General features: G+C 39.5%; 1 protein-coding gene across 1 annotated transcript in view; it reads right to left on the minus strand.

The window, feature by feature from the left end:
* MFSD2B (MFSD2 lysolipid transporter B, sphingolipid) overlaps nt 1-17354 on the minus strand; it is a 34760-nt gene that overhangs the window by 13922 nt on the left and 3484 nt on the right. The window contains exons 2-6 of the mRNA XM_052688473.1: nt 16166-16282; nt 12546-12670; nt 8646-8769; nt 7125-7203; nt 4207-4385 (exon numbers count right to left, since the gene is read on the minus strand). Coding sequence (XP_052544433.1) covers nt 4207-4385; nt 7125-7203; nt 8646-8769; nt 12546-12670; nt 16166-16282 — 624 coding nt within the window. The remainder of the gene's footprint in view (nt 1-4206; nt 4386-7124; nt 7204-8645; nt 8770-12545; nt 12671-16165; nt 16283-17354) is intronic.

Consider the following 17354-nt stretch of genomic DNA (forward strand, 5'->3'; position numbering starts at 1 on the left):
GTGTGAACAAAGGGCAACTGTGCTGGCAACAGGAATATGAAAAAAACAGCTGATGTTGAGACCAGCTATAGACATACACAGTCACCTGTCAAAAGCACACAGCATTCATAGAATGATTCTGGGTTATTGTTTTTTATTTTATTTCAGATCTTGTTGACCTTCCTATACAGACCTGAAAGTGTCTTCATTCTGAGTGGGAAAGGCTTCTGAGCTGATGCAAACATAACTGTTACAGTTACTGCATTTATACATAACAATAATAAAATCTTACTTTAGGCTTTAATAAATTTTAGAAAGCACATTTTAATGATGTTTTGAGAACACAGAAGCTTGCATGCTTGTTTTCCCAGTTAGGCAGTGAAATGTTCAAGCAAATTCAGAAATCTTTGCTTTCTATTAAGCCAGGTGAAAAAGCCCTCCAAGGATACCTCCCACACAAATCATGTTTATTGTTTCTGACTGTGATTATATCATCTCTTGAATAAAGCTTTACAATTTTATTTTGCTTTAGTTTTCTGTAATAATTTAGTTTTTACTATGAAAGATAAAATAAGTGCTGGTTTTAGAGCTTTTTGACAAAGATTACTTGGTACGAAAATTGAATTCTGAATGATCAGTACTATGTTGCAAAAGGCAGGATTATGAATGTAGGAACACAATGGTAAATAGGCATGCAGTCACAAGAATGTACTCCCAAATATGAAGTCACTCAGTGTAGAGGCAAAGTTTGAGAGATGAACCACTTTAGTGTTTTAATTGGGCAATCTTCAGGCGTTCATTTAGACAGCCTTCAAGATGACAACTTTTGTTAAGGTACTTACAATTCAGAAAGGGACATGGAGAAATGAAGAACAGTGTTGTATTTCTTTGTTTGGGATAAAGACATTCTGGATTGCAAAACTGTAACATAGTCACAGACTACATTTATACTGCTGGCTACGGTTTGCACAGACTGCAGACTACAGTAGTGCCAATACTTGAATTCACTTAAACAAGGTAAAAAAATCCAACAGCCTGGACAGGACAGAAGGGGCTAAAAAGGATAATCACAATGATTTGTTGTGAATTCTGTATTTCATATCTATTCATTTGTTAATTTGCTTGATGTAATTGAACTAAATACTTTCTTTCCCAGGTCTTAGCTATGTGTAACTCAAGTCTTACTCACCCAAACTACTAAGGATTTTCATAGTGGGCCAAATAAGATTCTCCGACCCTCAACAAAACTTGTTAGCCTACATCAATGTGTGATTTGCAGTAGGAAAGATCTGCTCCCCTAAGCTGTGTATTTCATTTTGAAGTTCTATATAGAAACAACATCAGGAGAGCTTAGATGCAAAATAACCAGTTCTTTCAGTTCCCTTTTTTAATAATGAGCAAAATAACCTCAGTCATTCATAAGGTCTGCCTTTAAAAGAGGTATGCTCTTGAGCAACTAGGCGTCAGTCTGTGACAAAAAAGATTAGGGTCATTCTCCCAAATGGCTCTAAGAGAAATCATCAAGATTTCACCTCTTCTAAATATAAATATATGTATATATATGTTCATAGACCCTATCCATTCCTTAACTTATAAATGATTGTCCACCACTCATACTGTCAAGATTCAGTGTCTCCAGTCAATCATCCAGTTGGGTGCACGCTCTGTTTGCACATCCCAGAATCACAGAATCACCAAGGTTGGAAAAGACCTTCAAGATCATCCAGTCCAGCCATCACCTATCACCAATAGTACTCACTAAACCATGTCCCTGATCACAGAATCCAAACATTCCTTGAACACCTCCAGGGTCAGTGACTCCACCACCTCCCTGGGCAGCCCATTCCAGTGCCTGACCACTCTTTCAGAGAAGTAGTATTTCCTAACGTCCAGCCTAAACCTCCCCTGGTGCAGCTTGAAGCCATTCCCTCTAGTTCTATCACCAGTTACACATGAGAAGAGGCTGACCCCCAGCTCACTACGACCTCCCTTCAGGTAGTTATAGAGAGCAATGAGGTCTCCCCTGAGCCTCCTCTTCTCCAGGCTGAACAATCCCAGCTCCTTCAGCTGCTCCTCATAAGGCCTGTGCTCCAGATCCCTCACATCATATAAATGAAAGGCAAGTGCCCTGTTGTGCCATGTAAAGCAGCTCTCTTGTGTGTGTTGGTGGTCAGGCATGCTCTCATAATACAATGAAGCTGATATCAGGTCATGCAATGGCAAAAAATTGGGATTCTCACAAAACAGGGCAGTAGGGAGTGAGGCAGGTTGCCAAAGCAGTTTGTTCACACTACGGCTTCTGCCCATACCTGAGGGTTTTTTGGGAAAAAGGGCAGCAGAAGATAAGGAGAGAATTGAGCCTTTCCCACAGAAAAGAGCTGGACACCATATTCCAGACAAGTCTCAACTGTGGGACACTTCTCATCTACAAAACTTGAGAAGGTGACACGTAGAACAGAGCAAAAATTAAAATATATATATATATATATAACAAAACCAACCAAACAACAACAAAAAAACTACCAAAAAACTCACAAAAAAATGAACACTTGTCTGCATGTAAATAGGGAAGTGAAATGAGTAAAATAAAAGAATTAAGCAAACACTCACATACTTTTTATCCTTTGATTAAGTAAGTTTGCAAAACAGTGTTTTAGGATAGTGTTAAAGCTGTAGAAATGATGTTAAAAGGAGGTAACCAAGAACAGATTTGTTAGAAATGGTGGTATCTTTAATTAAATCGACCTGTACAGTTGGGGAAAAAAAAAGACAGAGAGACAACCTTACATTCCTTCCTCTTTGGATCTGAAATAAATGCAGATCTGAAATGTTTGTCTGCCTAAATGCTTCTGCATTGTTTCTCAGTGTTAGGAGCTAGTTGAATTAAAAGTATTACTTCTACCTACAAACTTTTACTAGTTCAGACTTAGATTTTTTCTCTTTCCAAAGAAAGAAAACGACTTGCATTGTGAAGCTTCTTCCTCTGTCTGCCTTTTATGTCCAAAAGCACAGGAAAGAACATGTGGTTAGAAAAAAAATAAATCAAAATCATATATATTTTTTTCCTTAAAAACCACTTAGGAGATTTGAAAGTGGAAGTTGGTGATTATGGCATAGAGCAAATTCAGAGGAATCTGCTGTGCAATGAAATTCAGCTTGCTCTCCAACTCCTCAAGCTACTTGTCTCCACAATTCACAGATCTGTAATAGCACAGCAGTTTTCTACAGCAAGCCATTGTCCACTAGAAACTAAAAAGGAAGAAAGAATGATGTTCTGTGTCTTGTTAAAACATGCACTAGAAGTTACCTAATGAGCAGCTTCAGAAACATTTTAATCATCTATAAAATGGCTCTGCCACTTAGAAAAGCAGCTCATATCTCCCCAGTCAGTTTCTCAAATAATTGATCTGAGAAGACGTCCAATGGTCTGCGCCAACAAAAAGAGAAGTAGGAGAGAGCAGTGTCTGAGATGGGGGGGGGATGCATGGGTTGGTCACCTTCCTGTGCTGGTGCCAAGGTATGCAAATTCGAAGTGTTTGTGGAATGTCTTTAGCTTGTGATTTTCCTGTTGCTGAAAAGAGGTAATAGCAGTGATTTAAATACAGTAAGCAGAGCACTGGCTGCAAATACTACATCCTGATTTTACAAATACATACATCCCGATTTGCAGAGTGCAGCTGAGATTAAACTGAGGTCAAAGAAGGCTTCTTCATGGAGAAGTGCTCCCACGTATTCCCTGTTACCAATCATCTACTATCAACTGTCTTTTGTACTTTCACAAGGATATGGATTCCAAGTAGGATTTACAGCTTCTTGCATGTACCAGCCATTAATCTTCACAGCAGATGCCTACTACTGCTTTGAAAAGCAGTTTTGCTGAACTGAAAGATTCTGCTACAGCCTCTTTTTCTTATTAAGTTTCTATTTTAAACTGTAGATCAGCCTCTAGTGAAAACAAAGTGCAGGTACCCACCTTCTAGTTACTTCACAGGTCAGTATCATCAGTAAAGCTCCTCAGTATAATTCTGCTGGTCACAATGAGAATGGGCTGCAAGTACAACGGATATGAAGCCTTGCTCTTCAACAAGGCAGTTGCCTCAGCTCCAGCACTGCTGGCTTCAAGGAAGTCATGTTCATGCTTATCCAGCTGGGTAATGTGATGTGGTCTTACAGGAAAAACACACTTCTCTCCCTAAGAGATTTTAGCATGCTCCCATAGACACTTACTTGATGAGACAAGGGGTCTGAAGGCTCAGGAAAGCCAGAAGTGCTGTTCAAGGAGAGGGTAGGGCTGGTAGTGTTTACTGGGGGGTTCAAAGTGCAGTGATGAGAGAGATGAGCGCTGGCCACAATTTGCCCCTGAAGTGCAGCTCCAACCAAGGTCCCAAGGACTTCCATTGTCATTCCTAAAGAAGGAAGCACAAATGTGTGCAGAGAATGAGAACCTGATTCCTCCACTGTTTACAAGCCTGCTCATGTATGTCACTGAAGAGCAACCTCATTAAAGCAATACCATTTTCTTTCACATGGATCAGACAGAAAAACAGTGCGAAGAACAGCAGAACTGGAAGGTCAGTAATAGAACAGTGTCAAGGAAAGAGAGTTTTATAACTGGTTTTCCGATCAGCTTTTAAAAGCTTCTATGGGAAGAGCTTTTTTTAAACACAGGCTGTGTGATGAGTATGGCTGGGATTAAGAGCTGTAAGGGGATAACACAGAAACATTTCATCTCATGGACAAGAGCTGAACTACAAATCAAATACTGAGTGCCACTTTTTCAAAGCACAGCTAGGAGCCATAACATGAGATTTTTCATCTCAAGTTTGACAGTAACTTCATGAAACATTTTGCAAGCCACTTATCTGCTTAGATCTCTGGGCTTCTCTGATGGTAAAATGAAATGATACTTACCTCAGGGTTCTGTAGGAAATAATGCAGCTGTAAAGCTCTTGAAAACAGCAGATGCTGTTCTTAACAGCATCATAGGATCATACACTAAAACTCAGAAAATTCATTATAGGCAACAGAGATACAACTAACATGAAACTTATTTACTGAAAGTACCAGGAGCTGAGAAGCAGATTTCAAAGTTCTTGCGTGCTCAGAATTTATAACAGAATTTATAACACCTTAGGCAGCAAAGCAGATCCTTCAGGAAGTATGTTATGTGTTGGAGTAGGTTTTAATATGCACAGAAATGTAAGTAGGATTTATGTTAAAGCAACTTTGGAATCCAGTATTTCTGCTATATAAGAAGGAATAGGGGAAAATTTATGATAAACAATTCCGCTTGTCTCCAGTAGAGGGCAGTGCATCCTCTGATCCCAACCTCTCGTTTTTCTAACGCTTCCTATTATACAGCTGCTTTTCTTAAAGCAGTTGAAGATTGTCTGAACAAGAGACTGCGTCCAAAAATGTCTATGACCAAGAATTAATTCTTTATGAAATCCAAGTAGAGGTAAGAGAAGAGTGTTTAAGTAAGGCCTTGTAAAAAAAAGTTAAAAGATTCGTAAGTGGTGATAACCATTCCAAGAAAACTTGTCTACAAATACTACTTCAAAACACACAAAAACACCAACATTTGAGAAGTCAAAATTATGGCTCATTGCACCACTCTGAATTGTCTTAGGGCTGTACATCAGAAAGCTGAAACACTTCTCTGAACATTAAAATGACATTATAAATGTCTCTCAGCCATGGAGGTCAACAGCATTTATGAGCACGAATTTCAAATGCCTGTGAGGCATTATATTGGAATAGCATGTAGGAAAACACATTTATGGATAACAGCCTCTGAAGACATAAACTCAGACAACAGAAAATACTAAGTATGTGGATTTAGTTAGAATTTCAGCCAGATGACTCAGGATACAGAACCACTGCCAAAGAATAAAATACAACTGGAATCTCCTGCTGTTTAGGTCTATCCTCTGACTACTATCTGTGTGATGATAATGCTGACTACAACTATTCCATGTGGCTGCAGAAGGATGGTATTGCTCAAGGAATACTACACTTAGAATTTCTGACATGAAATTTTAGGTCTTGTGGCTGTATCACTGAGCCTCTGTGCTTTAGTTTTCAATATAATCAAGCAATTACGTTGTTTGTTAACAGGGTTCTCACCACGAAGAAAGAACAGATGCAACAAAAAAGGGAATCAGGAAGTGTTCTAAAGCAGCACTGCAGGACAGGCTGGGACAGAGAAAAAATCTTTCCTGTGATGTTTCAGCACTCTCTTCTCTTTACCTTGCTTAATGCTGGGAGACATGAGAGACAGCAGTTACATAATAAAGAAGGCATGAGAACAGAGCTGAAGAGAACAGTAAGGGAAGAAACTGTTCTTACACACAATTTATGGTCTACACAGGAAATCTTGAAAAGATTTTCCTCGCACTTTCTTGATTTGATCAATTTGCTTCAAAGTAAAATCTTTGTCTGGTTTTGATTTTTTAAGAGCTGGAGATGTGGTCTGGAAACTGTCACTCTTTTAATGGACACAGTCTGAGTGCTGGTAATATTTCAATAAGACTTTTCTTCAAACTACCTGGAATGTGTTGAATGGATATAGATAAAATTTAAAAGAGAAATTTTAATTGGTGTGAACGTACACACACATGTATTCCTTTTTTTTTCTTGGTGAGGTTGACTGCCTTGGTTCTATTTTGCAGAGAAATTTTTCAGAGATTGGGAGGTTTCAGAGGAAGGGATTTTGAATTTACAATGTGAAACACATAAACCCACAGAAATGTAAACTAAAAACAAATAAACAAAAAAAATACTTTGAGGCTTTCTTTAATTAAACGTGGAAGGAGATCAGCCCTTTGTTTTTTACCTCCACAAACCATCCTTCAACAAAATAATTATTCCCTACCTTGGCTTTGGGTAAGTTTAATTTGTCTTTTGGCTTCGCAATAAATTGAAAAGAGTTCATACCTGAGCAGACAGTTTGAGACAATAAAACATTGATGTCTCCTATTTAGATTGAAAAATTGTAATCTTTACAGGACAAAATATTTTTCATTGAAGTCTCAAGGAAAAGTCCAGTTCAGGGACACTGAATATCAAGAATTCCCTATAGCTAGCAAATGATTTTAAATAAAACACAGCCCCACTTCTCATGAAGTAACTCATATCACACTCACGGTACGCTGTTGCAGAATCTCTCTCTTTCTGGTCTGTGCTGAGAAACATGGTGAGAGCAGAATATGGTACTTGGAATAACTAGGCAAGAAAAGAACATCACAAAACATTTCAGAGTTGATGCTTTGTTTCACTGATATCCAGGAAAATGGTTTAATGCAACACTGAGATTCTCCTATTTAGAATGCTGCATCTTTTAGCACAAAGACCTGTCTTTTCTTCCTGGTTTGTAAAGTGTATATGAGGAAATCTCTGTCGTAATACAAATAATAAATAACAAGCAAACAAGAGGCTTTACCTTTATGCTGTATTCCTCCAGTTTCCATGGGAAAAAGTCCTTTATAATCAGGCTATAAAGCATCTAGTTTTATTTGCAATAGGAGAATCACTTTTCTAGCTTGAGCTAACTAGCAGGAAACAGAGCCGCAATGAAGACAATACAGCATTCCACCTTATTAAAGCCAAAAGACTGCATAATTTCCCAAATATTTCAATATCTCTTTCACTGTGTGATTCTTCAAATGTCTGGGAACTCGTTGTTCAAGCTATGATCCTGTGATATTCAACCAAGTTTCACCCTGCTACATTGCAATGCAGGTGCCTCACTGCCAGCCTTAACCTGCTGTGAGACACTGCATGGCACTGAAGATACCTTGTTTCACCTTGATATTTGCTACAAGCCAGAACCAGCTGATAAACTCCTGCATGTAGCACATGGAATCATGGAAGGAGTTCTCTGGGACCTTCTAAAATAATGGCTTCTGTGTACGTACTGCACATCATGCAACATAATGCAAAAATTCATGTGCTCAAGCACTTCTACCCAGGCATAAATATCATGATGATTTCAGCTTTGGGACTCTTTGCCTTTCACCTTGAGACAAAGCATCCAGAATTAGAGCTACAAAGCTGTTTGCCTCCTATTCTGCCCCTGACAACAGAAGTTACCAGAAGCTGGATGTCTAACTGCAATTTAGGAATCTAAATGTTTCTGGGGATTTATGCAGGACTGAACAGAGTTCTAAGGCCATCAGACCAATTTTCCAAAAAGCTGAGATGGTTTCTGACAACATATTTCCCCAAGTGAGCTTCAGGGGAAGTATGCTCTCCTTTCTCCTTTCCTCTTTCTGGTCAGCCAGGTCTGGTGGTTGGTAACCCTGCACATAGCAGGAGGGTTGAAATTAGATGAGCACTGTTGTCGTTTTCAACCCAGGCCATTCTGTGATTCTATGATCTTCTCAAACGCCTTGGCACTAAATCCCTGCCTTAGCCTCAACTGCCAGAGAAAGTGACTAGAGGCAGTCTGGCTGAATTGCCAAGCCATTTGACAGAGAAAGCCTGGGCAGGAACTACTGACCAGCAGAGAGCTTGATGAAGAGACATCTGCCTGGGCCTTAAAAGATACTAGAAGTTGAAATATAATGAAAAGGTTTGGTAACCTCAGTTTACTAAACTGGAATGCAATGAAACAGACAGGGAAAAAAAGTTACTGCTGAGAACACCATGACTTGTAACCTACTTACTGTGGTCAGTGCTTGAAAAATGCAGTAGAAAGTCAAGTACCACACAACCCTTCCGGATACAAAAGGAGGCAGGTACCACATGAAAAAGTAGGAGACAATTGTGAAGGGTGTACATGCCAGCATCCTGCAAAGAAAAGGAACACATGCCAACAATCTCAACATCACGATGGCAAAGCATAGTATGTTTTCCTGCTAAGAGTTGATATTGTGCAGTTTGTATTATGTGTTTTTCCAAAACACAATAAAGATGTGATTCTAAGGATTAAATGCACAAATTAATGTAAAATGCATGCAAGTACTTCCACGAAATGGAATAAAATGTCAAATCTGAAGGAGAAATGCTATACTTCAATTGATATCCTATTCAGAATGGACACAATTGCCTTGCACATGCACTGCAAAAGCATAACTGCACTGCCATGCCTTAGCACATGCCTCAGACTACATCTTTGTTAAAAGACTCACTGAGAGCTAAGCCCTCTTGTCACATGTCATAACAAACTTCAGCAATGTTTACATGAGCTTACTTATTATGAAGGATTCCTTGCTCGAATTTTAACTCCTTCAGTTTTCCTCTGAACTTGGCCTCTTCATTGCTACTTCAAACAAATGCAAATATGTTGATGTACTTAAAAAAGCTGGAAACAGCATAAAAGACAACGGACAGCTCACAGTTATGGTCTGTATCTACCCTGGTATACAACAATTTGCTCCATTTTAGTCAACAGTAAAATTCCTGGTCACTCGAAACACAAAAGGAGCATCATCTGGTGAGGAAAGGGGCCTGTTTTAAAAAACAGAACTGCAGAAACTTCGATTCCAGACACCTAACAGTAATTAAATACACTCGGTCTAAGGATTGTTTCAGGCAAACAACACTTCAAACTCAATAATATGGAAGAAGTTATCAAACGCTATTACTTCCTAAAAGTCCGAGCTGCAGCAGCATCAGAGCTCTTCCACAGCCTTATAAACCACACATTAAACAACGTAATTAGATGACCAAAGTTCCAGTAAAAAATACCCAAACACACAAAAGAGAAAGCAGATTAATCCCTTCACAGCAGCGCTGCCGACATTTGGGGTCAGCTGATTATTTTGCAGTCGTGAACTGAAACTGTGGCACACAAAAGAGCAACGTGTCAACAGTTCAGTAGAACAATGACTTTCCCACATTGCTCTGTGGGGATGGATGGCATCACTGGGTGCTGAACCTCTGCAAGGAAAGTGCCAGGTTCTGTTATTCTCTGCCTCTCCAGTGCTCAGGCCACAGCTTGTTTCCAGCTGGTCAGCAATGGAAAACACAATGGTAAAATCCTCACACACGTCAGGGAATCCACCTTCTTCTATAATGGTGTGAGCTGTTCAGGCTGCTGTCCAGAGTCACCACAAGGACATTTTTTTATGGTCCTTTTTTGTGCAGTTTCTCAGCAATACCCCTCATAGCAGTATTCTTCCCACGTTTTCCTTCCCTCGTTAATTTCAGTTGGTTTCAGAGTCTCACTGAACTTGCTGATTTACTGCTGTTAGCTCCTTCGACAAAATATTTGACCGGGTTTGTGTATTTTAAGTCAGTGTCTGCTCATGTGTTTTAAACACATTATATACAAGAGATCAGTGATGGCTGATGATTTCCTACCAGGTTAAGTACAGTATTAAACTATACTTCAACTTTTGCCCTCTTTACTAATGTCTGTGCTTTGTAGGCAAACTTTTCTGACTGAACCAACTCCATCACTTCACTCTGAACATTTAATAATATTTTTTAACTAGCAGGAGACACATTCTTTTCCTTCCATAAAAACAATCTGAATGCCAAAACAGAAGAACCAAATTCTCATGAAAAGATTGCCATTACAAAGAAGACAAATAGGAAAAACCCTTCTAGAAATAATCATAGAATCACAGAATCATAGACTGGCCTGGGTTGCAAAGGCCCACAGTGCTCATCCAGTTCCAACCCCCTGCTGTGTGCAGGTCACCAACCAGCAGCCCAGGCTGCCCAGAGCCACATCCAGCCTGGCCTTGAATGCCTGCAGGGATGGGGCATCCACAGCCTCCTTGGGCAACCTGTTCCAGTGCCTCACCACCCTCTGGGGGAAAAACTTCCTCCTAAAATCCAACCTAAACCTCCCATCTCAGTTTAAAACCGTCTCCCTTGTACTATCACTATCCATCCTCATAAACAGCCATTCCCCTTCCTGTTTATACGCTCCTTTCAAATATTGGAAGGCCAATGATGTCTCCCCGAAGCTTTCTCTTCTCCAAGCTAAACAAGCCCAGTTTCCTTTCCCTCACAGGAGAGGTGCTCCAGCCCTCTGATCATCTTAGTGGCCCTCCTCTGGACCCAAGAGCTCCAAGTCCTTCCTGTGCTCAAAGCCCCAGGTCTGGTCGCAGTACTGCAGATGGGGCCCCACAAGAGTTGAGTAGAGGGGAATGCAGCTCCTTGATGAGTGCTTGTTGCAGGTGGGCCAAGCACTCTTCCTCTAAGAAGTGCAAACTGTACAGCAGTCTGTTTATTGCATCAAGAGCTGTAAGTTCATGCTTGATGGGAGTTATCCCGACACTGATATCCTAACACTAAACATACTTATTTACATTATTCTCAGAGAAGTGGGAAAATAACGCATCAGAATACATCTAATGGTAATTATTATAAAGGTGCCATTTGTCAGATGTAAGCTGCTGCAATCTTCTGTAGCTCTAAAGTAGTGTGACACAAGAGGACCACCAGTTAAAAAAAAAGAAAAAAGAGCTCATTTTCCTTGACATTTCAGTGTTTGTTTGTTTTTTGCCTAGAATACCACATTTTTACTCTTAGATTTTAGTTGCAAATCAAGTTTGGGGATTATATTAATTCAAAACTCATAGTTAGTTCAAAATACGTGCCAATATTCACAATGAATGAGACAGAGCAGTGATTAAAGACTAAGCAGTTTCGCAAACTACTTAGTCTCTCCTTGACTTCTAAAGTAAAATTTGAAATTAACAAATGACTCTATGATTTCTAAATGTCCACTGTAGTGGATGAGCTTAGGTTCCTCTACCACAAACCACTCATTTCCAATTTTTTGCTTCACACCTGTCAAGTTCCTTCCCAGATGAGTACTGATTCTGCTAGTGCATGGACAGCACGTGGACCAGTGCAACTTGTGCAGATTCTGCTGGACAATAGTAGCCAGAATGCATACAAGGGATAAGCATGTCACGGTGAAACATCCCTTTGTCCCCTCACAAGTGCTGATCAAATCCTAGAGCATCTAATTCCTCTTTAAAAGTCATTGTGATTTTTTAGTTATTTTGATTATGGGACATAAAAGGAGCAGAACCAGAATGACTGCTGTTAGGAAGAATGAGACAGTGTCAGACACTGCTAGCTGCTGGGCCCTTCAGTGCCATGGTGTCACATCTGTGCCACACATATGCACATATCCTTTACTGATTTGGAAGGCCTAGCCAGTTAAAGCTAAGGGAACTCCTGGAAAGCTGATGTGAGAAGTGATGGCAGGCTAGGACACAACTAGAAACTTGCTCCAGCTTTTTGAAGGAGTGAAGCCAAACTAAATGGAATTTAGCCAGGGATGAAAATTCAGTCGCCAAGAAGGTTTTACACATGAGGTTCCACTTTTGTTAACAGTGCAGTGTCTTGGCTTTATCTGTTCATTTCTCCAGTTGCAGAAAATCTTTTCGTTGTTTTCCATGGATGAACAAGTTGAAGGGAAATAGATGACATGAGAATTTCTCTTTTTGCTTTTATATATGTAGAAATAATACAATCACAGTTGTCTGGGAAACAGGCGAGGAAAAAAATAACTCAATGAGATGACTGTATAGCCTTAAAACACACATACACAAAATATTTATATATGTGTATAAATACACGTACAGATTTCTGCTTACCAAGGCATGAGCCGACCAATTTTTGTCCATCTACTTTTGCTGATAAAAAAGCCAGCAACGGGATCAGTAACAGCTCCTGAGGCTTTGCCAATAAACAGCACCAAAGAGGCATGAAATGGAGTAATCTGAAAATACAAACACAGGACTCTAAACACGAGCTATTGTTCCACAGTACAATGAAACAGCATAAAGCAACTTTCCAGAAAGAACCTTGGTGTTTTAAAGAGTAATGTTAGTTCATTTACAAAACGTGCCCGTTGCTGTCACAGAAATTCCTACTGGTTACCCTACTGGTTTCCCATAGCAAAAAACCCAAAACACTGAGACAAGGCACCATTTAAAATGGGATTACAGAGGAAAAACACAAGGAAGGTGAGATTATAGATGTGTTCAGAATGAGGAAAATGAGTCCAACAGGAAACCAAAGTCCTTGGTTTAGATATTAAATCTGACAGAGCATCTTTGTAACTTACCCCTCATACATTTCTAAATCACTACCTTGATCTGAAGCAGATATAAGCAGAGATAAATGTCTGCATGCATCTGGGCTTTTTCAACTCCTGAGACTACCAACAAGGTTGCCAACTGGTGGAGTGTGGCTTGGAAGAGGCTGCAGCACAGCAGATTCTATGCACTCAGCACTGAACTGCATAATGCACATCTGTTCAAAGTTACCAGCACACATCCAACAAACCTCACTTGAAAACTGTTTATGCATTATATGTGAATAAAATAGCCAAGTTTGAAGTTTGACCATAATTAAGTGCATGTATAGAATTACAGTTGAGCCTGGGCAATGGATTGATTTTTCTATTGCATCTGTAGAGACCTTAGGAATTCATATCACAGTGGATAAAAAAATGTAATTTCTCCTTGAAATGTCTAGTTCATGCCACTAAAACCTATATGCTCCTTCATGTCAGAAGTTTTTTAACTCAGAAGGAAGCCTGGTGAATGCAGCTAATGCAACACCAAGCTTGAGTTAGCATTCCCTGGTTATCTGCTGAGCTTGCTGTTCTTTCCCAGGCACTGTCACACAACTTCCAGCTGGTTCCCTGCTCTAAGAACTTGCTGCAGGTATTTCCTCAGAAGTGACAAAAAGAAACAATTCTGAGTGACTTTAGTAAAGACAGATGTTATGCATTTCCATAACCACACTTGTTAAATTTTAGTCCAGATTAGCTGGAATTGCAGGAATAGCCAATCTTTCTCACACCGCCAGCTCCAAGACACATAGCTCACCCTAGAAAGCTTAAGAACTAGGGAGGATTGAGACTGGTGTTCTAGCAGGTAATGGCAGTGGCACTCCAAGTATCCCATTGCTGCACTGTCTGATGCTGGGCTGGGTGCCACAGCAGCTTGCTGATGGCCAGCTCAGCTACTTGTGCCCTCTTATACCCAGGGTGTCCAAAAGAACAAAAGAGCAATGAGTCAGAAAGATACAGTGGTTGAAATACTGCACTGATGAAGGATATACAGCCAGAAAGTATCAAAGTAGGTGAATTTTTCATTGGTGCTTTGTTTAGATAAAGGGAATAGACAGAAAGGAAGTAGGTACTAAATAAACAGAGGTGGAAGAAAGCCTTGATGAAAATTGAAATCTCTCATATGGAGAGTTGAGTCTTACCACGGTGTCCCTGTTTTTATCCTCCCAAGGGTCTTATGCATCCCTTACCTGCATTTTCTTAGTCCCTAAACTTAAACACTCTCTGTCAGCACTAACATCAGCAGCTTCTCAGTGGTAACACAGAACAAGAAAAAACATGCTAAATTCATAGAATCATAGAATCCTTAGAGTTGGAAGGGACCTCTGAAGTCCACCTAGTCAAACTCCCCTGCAACACCACAGCTAGGACAGGTTGCCCAGGCCCTGCTCCAGCCTGGCCTTGAAAGTCTGAATGAAAGGGTCATCCATCACATCTCTGGGCAATCTGTTCTGGTGCCTCACCACCCTAACTATAAAAGAGCTTTTCATTAAGTCCAACTTAGTTCTACTCTCTTTAAGCCTGAAGCCATTTCCCCTTGTTCTATTCATCCATCTCAAAAGAAATAAAGTGCAATATCCTAATATGTGAGGTTTTAGTGTTTTCTAGTAATTTAGCTCAAGGATTTCATGTGGTTTGCAGTTACAAACCTGTAGTTTATACAGGTAATTTAGGAGGAACATGGAATTGAATTGGAAAAAAATGTAAGCTACAGAAAGTGAATACAAATGTAATTTTCTCAGAAGGGGGCCCAGATTACACATGAAGTTTTATACACAGTCTCCCAGGAAGAAGGTAAAATTTAAATTCAGTTATTGCCTATAAAGTGACATATTTTCCCCTGGAAATACATGGAAAAAAAGACTTAGGAAGGTCTTGATCTAGTCTTGAAAAAGTTCTATGAAGAATTACTAAACCATCAGGTTTTAATAATTCAGGCTCTTAATGAGGTAATAAAAGAATAATTACAAATGTTAAGCAAAATTATTGGTTTTCAGTAGAAGCTTGTTAACAGAAATAGTTATGTTGTTTTTAGGTGGTATTCAGAGATTGGAGAATGGGACCCCAGCTTCCTGAACACTGTACACAAATACAAATAAACAAAAGTTTTCCCTAGCTTCTAGAATTTCCAGTTTCTGCAGAGGATGGGTAAATTCCAGTATTTATAAGCATGCTGGGAAAATCATATTCGTGTTTTTCTCACCCAGTTCCTGCTTCATCATCTCCAATGACTTGTACTGCCATCCTTGATGTAAGTAAAAATCAAGAGAGGTCAGAGCTGCTCCCACCTCCTACTGCATCTCCAGGAAGTTACTTCTCCCACATTCAGCTGTCCTCAGACTCCACAGCATACACTTGACATCTTTGACACTGCTGTCCAAATCTGCCCCACTTTCCAAATCCTGTGAATTCAGCCTCAACCAGACATTTGAGATCTCAGTTTTTCATGCCTATCTCATTCTGTGGCCAATTGTACTGAGTAACTTACAGAATTTAGTTATTCCTTTATAACCTCTGCTTCTGATATTAGACCTGTATAGGAAAACCATTAAGCATAAGCTTTGGCATTTATGCTGAAATCTACGACAGTTTAAGCCACAGCTTTCTCACGGCCCTTGCAATTTGGCCTCATCTCCTTAAAAGTCTTTTCTTTTACGCTATGAAACATCATCTATCTCACCTCGTTACCACGGAGCCATACAAGACCATTCAAAACAATTAAAAAAATGCTTATAGAATAATTTTCTTTGCTTCCCTGCTGTCCCAGAATCTAGCTGGAGCAGCTGAAAGTCATATGAATGGGATGACTCCTACTGCTTTGTTTCACCAGGTCTGCTTCTGCACAAACTGGCAGCAGGGAACCTTCAGGAAGGATCACTCAGCTTTATTTACAAAGAATAATTAATAACCATAAAAATGTTGGCCACTTCAAGGCAGAAAGGAAACTAGTGAAAATAAAGAAATGTTTCCAAAGAAGTTTATTCAGCTTCCAGTATGCTGAACAGCTAAAGGCAAGGCTAAGAAGAAAATTCAAAAGCATTATTGGCTGATTTACCCTCCATAGTTCTAGGGACACTGTAAATGACATCAGAACTGAGGTAAATCTACTTTGTAAGGGTCTCCTATGCTACTTACATGGGCTATATCCAGCAGGTAGATCTGCAGGAAGAAGGAAGCTGCGCTCCCTGCCACTTGATTCGGGGCACCTCCTATGGCATAGCATAACTTGCTGCAAACTGACATGCCGTGTTCCTGTGCAAGAACAAACAGAAATTGATGAGAAAACCAAGGTACACACATAAAAACTACAGAAATCGAATGCTGAAGTCTGAGGCTAGCACCAAAATCATGTATTTGCTTCACAGGTATTCCATTAACAAAGCCTTGTGCCCTAAACCCCTACAATCATTGGAATGCTCATTCTTTTTTTTGTTTTGTTTTGTTTTTTTAATAGTTTTGCTTCTTAATTCAGCATCTAAAAAAAACAAACCATGGTTTTCCTACAATGCCATAGGTTTGCCTACCTGCTTCTCATAAGCTATTAAAAAGGAACCCGTTAACAAGCAAGAAGAACCAAAATGGATGTGGACCGGAGCGCTCAATTCAGATCTTAAAAACACCACGATCTTTCCTTTTTTTTTTTTCCTTTTAAAATAGTTTCCTGTATGAACCTTTCAGACCACGATAACTGGTACGTGTTTTCTTATCATAATCATTAGATGACATTCAAAGAGGTAGAAAATTTCTACAGTTAAAGGTAGACTGAATACATTCCAAAGATTTGTGTCCCAATCCTTCCTCAATTTGCCACAGGTTCCTGGTGAGGCTATTGCAGAAAAAACTTGACTCTGTATCATCTTTTTTTTTTAAACAATGAAAATTGACATAACAGAGAAACTGTGCTCCTTCAGCTGCCTTTTGATGTGTTTGAAAAGTACCATATGCATCCAAGAATATTCTTTAATCAAACTGACCAATAAAGGTATGATAAAAGTTGAAAAGAAGCTTTAAAATTCTTAATTAAAAGACAAAATATGTACAGTCTAATAGAAATTCTAATGAAGAATGCCGTGTTTTCCACTAGCAAAAAAAATACCAGAAAGCTTTTAAAAATATCTCAGAATTAATTTAATTATGTAAAACTCAAAGTATCAGAAGACAGTGGCTCTATTAATCCTGTATTCCCTTCGTAGGGACAGCACATCCAACTCAAGTGTTGAGAAGTTTCACATATATTAAAGACTTCTGTCAAGAGAAACCAGGAGAGCAGCCGTGTTACTCTTGCCTCTGCTATGTCTGTGAACTGAATACACAAGCCCTAAAT

The sequence above is a fragment of the Tympanuchus pallidicinctus genome, unplaced genomic scaffold (assembly GCF_026119805.1).
Source record: "Tympanuchus pallidicinctus isolate F22 unplaced genomic scaffold, pur_lepc_1.0 scaffold1, whole genome shotgun sequence".
Lineage (NCBI taxonomy): Eukaryota > Metazoa > Chordata > Aves > Galliformes > Phasianidae > Tympanuchus > Tympanuchus pallidicinctus.